This window comes from Sceloporus undulatus, chromosome 1, assembly GCF_019175285.1.
Source record: "Sceloporus undulatus isolate JIND9_A2432 ecotype Alabama chromosome 1, SceUnd_v1.1, whole genome shotgun sequence".
Classification (NCBI taxonomy): Eukaryota; Metazoa; Chordata; class Lepidosauria; order Squamata; family Phrynosomatidae; genus Sceloporus; species Sceloporus undulatus.
In genome coordinates this window covers 283,649,140-283,661,365 of record NC_056522.1, presented here as the reverse complement: position 1 = coordinate 283,661,365, position 12,226 = coordinate 283,649,140, and the positions used below count along the sequence as shown (strand labels likewise).

At 37.8% G+C, this 12,226-nt stretch overlaps 1 protein-coding gene across 5 annotated transcripts in view; it reads left to right on the top strand.

The window, feature by feature from the left end:
• The window catches only part of KIAA1549L (KIAA1549 like), a 278,122-nt gene that overhangs the window by 214,901 nt on the left and 50,995 nt on the right, over window positions 1-12,226 (top strand). For all 5 annotated transcript variants that reach the window (XM_042466172.1, XM_042466156.1, XM_042466163.1 and 2 more), the window contains 2 exons: window positions 1,591-1,769; window positions 5,090-5,307. In XM_042466172.1, the coding sequence (XP_042322106.1) occupies window positions 1,591-1,769; window positions 5,090-5,307 (397 nt within the window). The remainder of the gene's footprint in view (window positions 1-1,590; window positions 1,770-5,089; window positions 5,308-12,226) is intronic.

Below are 12,226 nucleotides of genomic sequence, written 5' to 3'. Positions count from 1 at the left end.
ATTATTATTATTATTATTATTATTATTATTATTATTATTATTATTATTATTGTCACCCAGTGGGTTTCCATGACTGAGTGGCAATTTGAAGCCTGGTCCTCAAGAGTTTTATCCAACACTCAAACCGCTACATCACCTTGACTCTGCCTATCATAAAATGCCCATTTCTCCAAAGGCAGATTGGTGATGCTGAAAGAAACATAACTTGGCCAGATAATCTAAAGAAAAGACTGAGGTGGAGCCAAAGTCTCCAAAACAGAAATATCACTGTTTTGAATTGATAGTTTTCTATTCATGGGAGGTAATGTGATGAGACTCAAACATAAATTCACTGTTAAGATACTGAGTACAAAACAGAGGTGGGTCTGAGCCTCACATAAAAAAGTTTAATGGAAAGCATATTATCTGTGGAGAAGAACACACGCTTTATACAAAACACACATCACATAAAAAATCCAAACCAAATCAAGGCTAGACAGATACCTTCTCCACACTCAGAACCATGGAAAACAGCAAATGTGCTTGTACACTGTGCAAGCAAAAGGTACATTGCTGTGGGTGTCAAAGAGTCTTAATTTTGAAGCGTGCCTCCAAGGCCCACATTTTGTAGAATTCTAGTTTCATCGTTATTTTTTGAACAAATATAAAAGATCAGTAGGGAGAGGAGGCATGGTGTGTTCAAGGGAGGAGTTTGTATAGACAGCACAGCATGTTGGGGACCCTGTGGTTATTTCATGGTAGTGGAGGCAAATTATTATGTTTATTTATTTATCCAGAACCTTGGCACTTGGGGAAATTGAGGAAATAGGTGTAAGAGTTTGCTTTAAGTCTTGCCCCTGGGTTTAGTAAATGAGATTAAAAAATTGCTTACATCATACTGTGTTGTCATTGGTCTCCTTTGATTTTTAAAATAAATGAAAATCTGCTGAAATCATAGACAGGTTCTAAATCCCATTTCAGATTATCATCTTAACCATGATTAAATAAAATCATGAACAAGCCTGCCTGAGCCCTGGGCTTGTATAGTAGCATATATTTTCTCCTACTCACAAGTGAAGCAGGAGAAAAGTTTCTGGCTTCATTTCTAGAATGAGCTGCAGTTCCATGTGATGTGCAAACTTGGAGAACTATAGTCTATGTTCTAACCACAGTTAGAATACAAACCAAAGGGAATGGGTAGCAAGGGTGACAACGAAAGGGGATGCAATAAAACGATTGCTTTTGTTTTATTACCTTTTCTGTTTCTAGCAAGCACTGGGGCTATGAGGATATACCGTAACTTTATGATTCTGATTTGTTAGTTTGCTGGTCCTTCCTCTCTTACTCTCTCTAGGGAACATTCAGGTTAGATTACTCAAAATCTACACTACCCCCTAACTGCTTTTTCAAATGTTATTGCCTGATGAAGAAAGCTGTCTTTTTGAGAGGGTTTTTTTTTGAGATTTTTGTGCCTTTTTGATTGATCTGATAAAGGCATTATTGTAATATGAATTTTTGGAGTTTATCTTTTTTAAAAATATTTTAATTAGCTGTTCATATCACATTTAAAATACCAAAAGCATATGCTGATTGAATCCTAATGTATTTTAGTGCCCATTAGTGATGAAGAGGAGGGAGTCATGCTCTTTGATAATGTTGCAAAGTCTGCAATTGATCCTTTTGACACATCATCTGGATCTGTACAACTGATTGCCATAAAGCCGGTAGCATTGCCTCCTGCGCACCCAGTTTCAGACAGGAGCCAGGAAACTGCTGTCCTTAATGGGGAGGTAAGTAACTGATTTTGTGTGATAATTTGTACTTCATTAGGTGTTTAGAGTAAATGTTCAGGAAAGGGGAATATCAGGATAAGTTGATAGGAATGCCTAGGTCCAATTAGGAACGGAACCAGTTTCAGATATTGGGCATGAAATATAAAAGGTTGCCTGTGGATGAGATCTAGCTTTAGTTACAGGCCATGATGCCCATACCTCCCTCCTCCCCTCCCTTCAGTTGAATTTATTTTCTTACATTGCCATTAGGGATTAGTAAAATTGAGGGAGAGTGAAATCTTCATGGGAAAACTTTTACAAAAGTGCTTTATGTTTCCTACACAAAAGGCATCCTTAGTCATAGTAGTCATATATTTAATATTGTCCCCTTAACACCGAGGAGTTGCTGCTGAGAAAAAAAAAATAGTTTGAGGATAATAAAATATAATATTCCTTATTTTGTACACTGCCCTACACAGCAGGTCCATGTTTTGCAAATCCATGCTGTTTATGTGTAGAGGAGTTATTTATGCCACTTAGGTGTAGATGAGTTATTTGCATGTGTAATTCTGACACTAGACTGTTTGGAGTGGGGAGTATTTTAACAAAAGAAATGACCCAAGGTATGGGAGAAACTACTGGTAGTTATTTTTGACACATAGCAATGACAGCTCAACCATATTTTGAACACACTTTCAGTGGTGATTTCTGACCTAAGTAAAACAGACAAATATTTCCTGCATTCATTTACTTGCCTGCTACTGTGAATCACAGCTCATACAAGTAATTTACAAAAACATAAGTGTAATGTATTCCTAGAGGAGATGGAAGAAACTCTTAAATAGTTTATTCCTCCCACTCACATCAGTATGCAGGACTTATGCAAATCCAGTTAGGACATGCTTTCTTCCTTGGGACAGCAGCTCTATCCCCCTTGTTCCAGATCTAACTGCTTCAATGGGTATGGATTAGCCAAGCACTGCCATATTTTTTCTTCCTTGTTTTGTTTTTTAAAGTCTGCTCTCTTTCCCTCGGATCTACCACTTGGACATTAGTCAGAAAGGAAAGAAATTCATTCAAATGAACCAAGCATGGAGTGGAGAGGGGAGAAGGCCAAGGTGGCCTAGAGTGTACCTAGGTTAAGATCCTGCTGGGTCTTTAAGGTGATAAAAGAAGCCAGCCACCAAATCTATCAAGAGGCAGATTCACCCTCTTGAATTTCCACCCCCAATATCTGATCCAGGAAGCTTGGACAACCTCCAGAGCAGAGATTTTATTGGTGCAGATGACTGTGATGGTGGGGGTGAGTGTGGAGGTGAGCAGCCTTTTTTTAAGAGCATGGGGGCTGTGTGGTAGTTGTGGAGAATCACATCTAAGAGCCATTGATGTGCCCTGGTGGCACAGCGGTTAAATGCCTGTACTGCAGCCACTCACAAACCATAAAGTTGTGAGTTCAATACCAGCCAGGACTGAAGCTTGACTCAGGCTTGCACCTTCCGAGATGGCTAAAATTAGTACCCAGATTGTTGGGGGCAATTAGCTTACAGTTGTAAACCTCTTAGAGACTGCTTAGGTCAGTATGAAGCAGTATATAAAATGAAGCTGCTTGTTCCATCAATATAAGATTTTCAGTTGGGTCCTGGCCCAAGACTCCACAGCTGGAATGTTCCCTGTCTGAGCAAGAAAGTGGCAGATTCAAACAAGTAACTTCAGGGGAGATTAATAGTAACCAGGCTAGATACATTCTTTAAAAGCGCAGTGTCCAGGGGCTGAACTGCAGCTCTGAACCAAAAAGTGTCCTCTTGGAGTGCATGATACTGAACAAGCATGTCTCCAACCTGAGTATTCTCAATATTGGTTAAGTACCTAAGACATATACTTGATCAGAATTTTCAGGCAGATACACTTCAAAATATCCACAGATAACTTGGATAGAGTTGTGTGGGAAATCGTTACTAGAAGATATTTCCCTGCCAACTTATTCTGTCTCAGCCCCTAGACTCTGGAACGCCACTCCCTAATGAGCTCGCATGTCCACTTCCCTTGACGTTTTCAGAAAACTTGAAGACTTACCTTTTCGTCAGGCATTCCCCCATGAACGTTGGTGTTATTTTTCTCCCCCTGAATGTGACGTTTTTCCATTCTGTCAGCCTGTAATTGTACTGTTGTTTTTTCTTGTATTTTATTGTATATTGTGTTTTTATTGTTTTTACTATGCTGTAAACCGCTTGATCCATGGAATAGCGGTATATAAATAAATATTATTATATTTTTCTTATTTATTCTTTACTCTGAATTTCTTCCCCATACCCCAAGCTGATGGCCTTCTTGTTGGCTTGCCTGCGTCTGCAGGGGATTCCTATTAACTTGTATTTACCTAGCCATTGCATTTCATTTTATGCTTAATAGGGTCTCAGAACACTGCAGTGCAGTACTCATGAACTGTGTCCTCTCTGGCATTATTGAGCCTCAGTGTCTTTGTGTCTTTCTGCATGAGATAGGTCAGATTGTGGACTTGCTGTGAGAATGACTGAATCATGCCTGCTATGTGAAACATCTAACTGTTTCATTGATTAATATATTGCTGATGCCTTCCTGAAACTGAAAGGGGACTGTCTCACACCAGAAGGCAGGTACCAGCTTTGTTTGCTTAAGCCATGCCTAGTGGAATGAGTGAGAGGAGAAACCCATTTGACAGTATTCTTCACCAATAAACAAATGAGTTTATTATGGTGAACCCAACATTCGGTTTAGACTATAAATATATCTTATTTTCGGACTTCTCTTCCAAGAACAGGAAAAAAACAACAACCTTACAACATGTGATTTTCCTTCATAGGAAATTAGAACATTGATGTTGTTTGAGTTCATGGCTATGACATTGCATTCCCTGTGTAAATACATTGCTAACAAGATTTGCAGAAGTGAGCTGGGGATTGAATATGAGAGTGCTTGTTTTTGTTGTGATTCACATGATTTTGGTTTTGACATGGGCAATTCAGAGTTGTAACTTATGTTTATTACCATTATTCTCTGTGTTTGTATCTACCAATATTTGACAATATTGTATCCTGCCATCAAGGAAATTAAACTCTGTGTTCAGAGATGAAGCATTACAACTTGTTCTTTTAGTAATCTATCTAAAGGCTATAAAAACAATTGGCTATAAGTAACCAGTAGCATATGTCTTTCATAGCAGGAGATTTAAGTCAATGGTTGTATTTATCTTTCAGGAGTTCAATCACCTGGGGAAAATGGTAGTGTGACTTGATTAATTTGTAGCTTTTATCATTTATTTATTTATTGTCGCGTCTCTTTGGTTTTTTTGTTTGGTTAAGATTAACAAAGCCTTGAAGCAGAAGTCGGATATAGAGCACTATCGCAACAAATTGCGCCTGAAAGCTAAGCGGAAAGGTTATTATGATTTCCCATCAGTTGATAACAACAAGGGCTTGACAGACAGAAAGAAGATATATGAAAAAGCACAAAATGAAATAGATCACATTTTGGATCCTGATACAGATGGATCCTCTCCATTCATAGAACCCAGAAACAGGTGAGTAGTTCTGTGTGTTTTCATTGCAGCCTCTCCCACCAGTTCTTCCACTCCTTCAAAAAATGACAAGTAGTGAGAAAAATTGCTGCCTAGGTGTCATATGGAAGATTGGTAGCAGGAAGTAACAAGTTTATTTTCATTGAAGAGTGTTTTCACCATGTGTCGTTTTTTATCCATTCATTGAACTGCCATTTCCTCAAGATGGCTGCTGCTTTATGGCTTAAATATGTAGCATTATGACAATTAAAATAAGTGGAAAGTAGGAATAACAAATTTCTCTTTTTCTTTGGTTAGAGTTGATATTATCTCTCAATAGCAGAAAGAAGAGATTGCTGCTCCAAAGAGTACTTTTTAAAGAAATCAAATCAGAATATATAATAATCATATATAATATATATATATAAATCCAGTGACCACATTATTCATCTATGAAGACAGGTATATAGCTTTGCCTTGAAAACAGTGGGAGGGTATTTCAGTATTATACAATAATACTGTAATTTCAAAATTATACACTAACTGAACTCTAGGGAGTAGCTTGATGGCCTGTGATTGGATTTTCTTTTGGAGACTTTCTTAGTTTTCTCTAGAAGTGATTAAAGATGTTTGAAAATAAAGTTACTCCAAACTTGGAGAGAATTAGGGATTTGTTGCATTTAGAAATGTACAGTATAGAAGAAAATAATTGATATACAGCATGCACCTTTCCAATTAGTTTGTCTTTAAAGAAACACAGGTACACTCACGTCTTCCACAGTCTTTCCTATAATACAGTTGGCCCTTCCCTTACCCCGCCTCATGAGGGAAAACTGTGTAAACTCAAGCCCCATTTGAAACAATGGGGTTCATTCCCATGGCGTGCACCTGGCGCGCCGCAGGGTGCATACCCCATTGTTTCTTTTGGGGCACAGGAGAAACCTTTCTGGTGCCGCACCCACATATGACGCGGGCACACTATAACATTAGTTTCTGAGTAGTCTGGGAGTAGCCGCTTTTAAAACATGTCTCTTTGTGCTGAAAGATAACATTTTATGTAACAAACTTACTCCTTCCCTAACAAATATAACTGATAGTGTAACTTATTCACATTTATGTGATTAGAATGGATTTGACCAAGACTGTATATTATTTTTATTGTATTTTATTGGTGTGTTTTTGTATGTATTTTATGGGTTGTAATCCCGCCTCGATTTATTCGGGAAAGGTGGGAAAATATAAATTATTATTATTATTATTATTATTATTATTATACATAAACAGTGCTTCATTTCTATTTCTCCCTGAGAACACATGCTTTCACTATTCACATTCAGAAATAAAGAATAGCTTCAAGAGGTAATCTTCCGTAGATCATCGGATTCCTGATAAGACAAGAAGTTATATCTTGCAGGGTCTGGACAGATCAAAACTGAAATATGCAGACTACTGAACACTAAAGTAATATGTTCTTGATCAGAGATGGGGAACCCTAGTGTTGCTGAACACTTTGGGTTCCAGCTTGGCCCTCTGGATTTCCCCATATGGCCCACATCCTTCCCTACTCTTCCTTAAATTTAATTTGGCCTTTGAACTGAAAGAGGTCCCTCATCCTGGCTTTTGTGTGTTCTCCTCCAAAAGGAGTTACTGTATATACTCGACTATACGTCGACCTCATGTATAAGTTGAGGGCAGGTTTTGGAGGCAAAATTATGGATATTGATATGACTCTTGAATACGTTGAGGGTAAAACTTAGGGACATGCAACAAAGGATCTAAATGATGAAGCAACATAAAATAATAAGATAAAATATTTATCTTATAGTGATTGGTTTTAAATCTACAAAAGACATATAAATGTTATAAGTACTATCTTATTAAGCTTTTAGTGGTCTTTCAAAGTGTTAATAAACACATGGACAGGAATCTTTTCTAGTGAGTCATGCCTTCTCATGATGTGGCCACTGTACAACAGCCTCAGTTTTGTCATTTTATCTTTCAGGGAGAGTTCAGGCTTGATCTGTTCAGTAACCCATTCCTTTGTCTTTTTGGCTGTCCATGGTATCCTCAGCACTCTTCTCCAGGACCACATCTCAAATGAGTTGATTTTCCGCTTATCTGTTTTCTTTACTGTCCAGCTCTCACATCCATACATGATGATGGGGAATATAATGGCTTTGACAGTTCTAACTTTAGTGTTCAGTTATATATCTTTACATTTCTAGATCTTGTCTTGTTCTTTCATCACTGCCCTTTCCATTCATAGTCTTCTTATTTCTTGACAGCAGTCTCTGTTCTGATGAGTGTTGATCCAAGGTACAAGAAATCTTTATTTCAATTTCATTATCTAGGTTGAATATTTGTGTATCCTCTGTCATTATTTTTGTTTTCTTCAGGTTCAGCAGTAAGCCTGCCTTTTTATTTTATTTTCTGACCATTTTTGACCATTTTTTCTTTGGCCTTCCTTAGTAATTACCCTGAGTCTATGATCCTTCCTGTTAGCAGTGTGGTGTCATCTGCATATCTTAGATTGTTGATATTCCTTCCTCCTATCTTCCTTCCTCCTACTTCTCTGTCTAACCCTGCTCTTCGTATAATATTTTCTGCATACAAGTTGAACAGGTAGGGTGATAGAATGCATCTTTGCCTGACCCCTTTGCCAATTGGGAACCATTCTGTTTCTCCATATTCTTTTTTAACAATAACCTCTTGTCCTAAGTACAGATTTCTTATCAGGACTATCAAATCTAGTGGCACTCCCATATTTTTAAGAACCTTCCATAGCTTTTTGTGATCTATGCTGTCAAAACATTTGCTATAGCCTATAAAGCACATGCTGATTCTTCTGGAATTTCTTGGCCATAGTATCATAGAATCTTAAATTGGAAGAGACCACAAGGGACATCCAGTACAACACTCTGCCATGGAGGAATACACAAAGCACACTTCATCAAACATAGTATGTTTGCAATGTGGGCCCTAATGTCTCTTCCTTTTCTGAACTCCATTTGCCGCTCTGGAATTTCTTTCTCCATGTATGGTTGAAGTCTATATCTTGCAGAATTTTGAGTATAATTTTGCTTGTGTTGGAAATTAATGCTACGGCCTTATTGTTGCTGCAGTTTTTGTGTCTTTTTTTTGTGGATTGGGATGTACAGTGCACCCACACCATATGTGGGCACACTATACATGGCTTTAACCTTACATGAAAGGTTAAGTCACCAGAAGTATAATGGCATGTGCACCGCACCACACACGAGAATGCTCCCCCACTAAAACAAATGGGGTTTGAGCATACACATTTTTCCCCATACGCGGGGGTCTGAAACGGATCCTCCGCGTATGGGGAGGACCTACTGTATATTGATAATTTCTAGTCTGTTGGCCAGTATTTTGTTTCCATATTTGTTGGCATATTTTAGTTATCAGTTGAGTTGATTCTTTCTTTGTGGATTGTAGCAACTCTACTGGAATATTGTCTGTTTCTGATGATTTATTCTTCCCAATATCTCCTATTACAGTTTCCACCTTGCTTTCTAGGATTTGGAGTTCAACTTCATATGGTTCTTCATTCCTCATGTTCTTCATTTTTTCTTCTTTTTTATAGTTCTTCTGTGTATTGCTTCCATCATCTTTGTATTTATTTATTTATTTACCATCTGCTAGGATTTCTCAGGGTTGTAATGAAATCCTACATTAAACTAAAGGTTGTAATGAAGTCCTAAATTTAGCAAACATGAGGTAAGAGCAGAAATTCTCTTACAGATGAAAAAATGGTTAAATAGCAGGAAGCAGTGAGCATGATTAAATAATGATTTGTCACAAAAGAATGTGCGTAGTCGGGTCCTCTGATGATTTGTATTGATACCAGTGTCATTAATGCTCTTGATTTGGGGTGAATGGTGATGTGACTATGGGGTGAAGCAGGTGACTGGGAAAGTTTAGCCCAAGGCTGCTCCGGCTGCAAGCAGATTGGGTCTGTGGCAACCATACAGTCAGCTCTGAAAGTGAGCCCCTGCTGCCAGACTCAGGCAGCACTGCCGGGAGTTGGATTATCCTGGCTCCCTTTTGCTCTGGTCTAAAGGACTGGAGCGCAGCCTTGGTGCGGCTTCTGGCTGCGTTGCAAATTTGCATTGTATAAATGGCACACCTCCAACACAGCTGGAAGCTGCTTCTTTTGGCCCTTGTGTGTTTGGGCCTGTGTTTACTGACAACCCTGCATTGTTTAGGGTGAAAAGAATGTATAGTGAAGAACTTCAGAATGAGACACTGGATAGTAAAATGGCAAATGATATTCACCATAAGCAATTGTAAAGTCATGCATTTTAGGGCAAATAATAATAATAATAATAATAATAATAATAATAATAATAATAATGGACATCATCACCATCAACATCATAATCTCAGCTTCACATGCACACTGTTGGGATCTGAGCTAGCAGTGACTAACCAAGAAAGGGATCTTCAGTTCATGATTAATAATTCAGTGTAAATACTGGCACAGTATGTAGCACATGGAAGGAAGGAATTAGGGAGGGAGGGAGGGAGGGAAAGTGAATTCCATGTTGGGCTCGATTTAAAAGGGAAATGAATATAAAGCTGCCCACTTACAAATCCATGGTGCAACCACATCTGGAATTCTCCACACAGTTCTCACCATTACACCTAGAAAGGATGTTGTAGAGCTGGAAAAAGTGCTGAATATGACAACCAGAAATTATCAAGGGACTGAGGAAAGGGTACAGTGTTTGTGATTAGATAAAAGGTAAATGAGGCGAGTATGTAGGTACAAACGTATGCATTGTGTGGAGCGATAGAAAGGGAGTTGCTTTTAGAACTCATTGTTATCCTTTGAAACTGAATGATGGGAAGAGAGTGGAGCTCTCTTGTGTTTATTGTATTTCTTCTTATCTTACAGTGATTTATTGTATGAAGATTACAAGTCCTATTTACTAACTTTTTAGCAGTCTTTGAAAGTGTTAATAAGCATATGGACAGGAATCCTTTCTAGTGAGCCATGCATTCTCATGATGTGGTCAAAGTAGAACAGCTTCACTGTCTGACAGATAAAGGAAGTTCTTCACACAAGTCTTGAATAAGGATTTAATAAGTTCATGAAGAGTGGGTCTATCAGTGGGCTACTAGTCATAATGACCATATATCACTTCCAGCATCAAAAGCAGTATGTCTCTGTGTATATCAGTTGCCAAGTGTGGGAAATTAAGGCCCTATTCCCACTTACAGATAAATCGGTGTGCAATCTGAATCGATGGATTGATTTGACAGCGGAGTGTGATTCCCACTACGTTTTCCCTCTAAAATAAAATAATCCACTTGTGGTTCCCATTCACAAAGAATAGATTCAAAATGATTTGGTTCCAGCCAGCCGAAGGGGAAATTTGAATCGATTCTGATCCACATGTGATTCACACTTGCACAGATTTGATTTGTCGAAAAATAAGCAGAAAAAAATCAGTGTCAAAAAGATGTGGGTTAAATGGGTGTAGCGCATGCCCCCCCCTCTCGGAATTGCTTCAGTGATTTGGATCAAGTGGGAACCAGGGTCATTTGAACTGGTTCAAACAGATTCACTATCCGGTTTAAAAGGTAGTGGGAATGAGGCTAGTGAGTGTGGTTGCACTTATGTCATACAGATTGGCTTCCCTTCAGGGCAACTGGCTGGTGATGATGTAAACAGAATGTTGGACTTGATAGGCCTTTGGTTTGATATAAGATGTTTCTTCTTATGCTCTTATGAATGGCATGGATATGCTTTCATTTCACTTTGAATTTTATGCCTTTGTCTGCTTTGTTGCATGTACAGACAAATAAAACACTGACAATTATTATTATTTATTGGAACCAATGAAAATGTGTAATTGGTGTTGAACTGTGTAGTATAATAGTTAACTAATGCTTCACTGAGCAAATTATCTATTAGCTTTTGTAAAGAATATTCTTTGCCTGTAAAATCCTGCCAGAGGCATGCCAATAGGACGTATAGTGTAATAATTTAATCTGTTAGTAATGACCATGCCCCACCAAAGTGTTACCAGCCTTTTGTACATCTAAGTACAAGTGGTGTGTGTGTTTGTGTATGTTTTAACTCATGAGATGCTGCTGTCTTCTCCAGCATGAGTATTGGTTTTCCTTGTTGATTTAAGGTCTTTACCAAGAAGGCAAATAATCTATTTTCCAACTCGTGAGTGAAATCTTAACACCCAAAGGCATAATACAAAAGAAACAAACCAAAAACAATGATTAGTGAGAAAGAGGATTAAAACTCTTAAATCTTCCTCTTGTTATCCAACCCACCTGTCTTTTTAAAACAATTCATCCACTATACATTTAATTGATTTCTCACTCCTAAATTTCCATTATGTGAAACTCCACATTTCATGGTTAGAAATTTGTACATCATCAATAATATCAGACACAAGAATTTAAGTACTTTTGCCAAGCCAAGAATTTACCATCACAAGAAAAGAATAACAATAATTTAATAAAAATGAAGGCACAGGGACAGCATGCCCAGAAATGCTACACAATGCAGATTAATTTGACTAGAAATTATTCTTGATTTTTTTTTTCATTCTTCTCATGTTTTCCTAATTTTCTATAGCACAAATAAAGCATCTAATCATAGATACTGTCTGTACAATAAGATTTGATGAACTAATTGTTATAAACCCTGGTGGTTTAATGTTTCTATGTTAAATTTGAATGTGGCAATGTAAAGTATGTTTCAAAACAGCAGTAGAATTAGGAATAATTCTGTAGTGATTTATGAATTGAATGAAACCTTTAACTGACATAATATTGCAGAGAGAGAGAGCAACAATGGTGATTAATCTGCCTGCAAACATGGCAGTGTTACATATATTTTCATTGGAGTTTCACCATAAGTACAATTAATATTGCCAGAAATTTATCCAGCTGA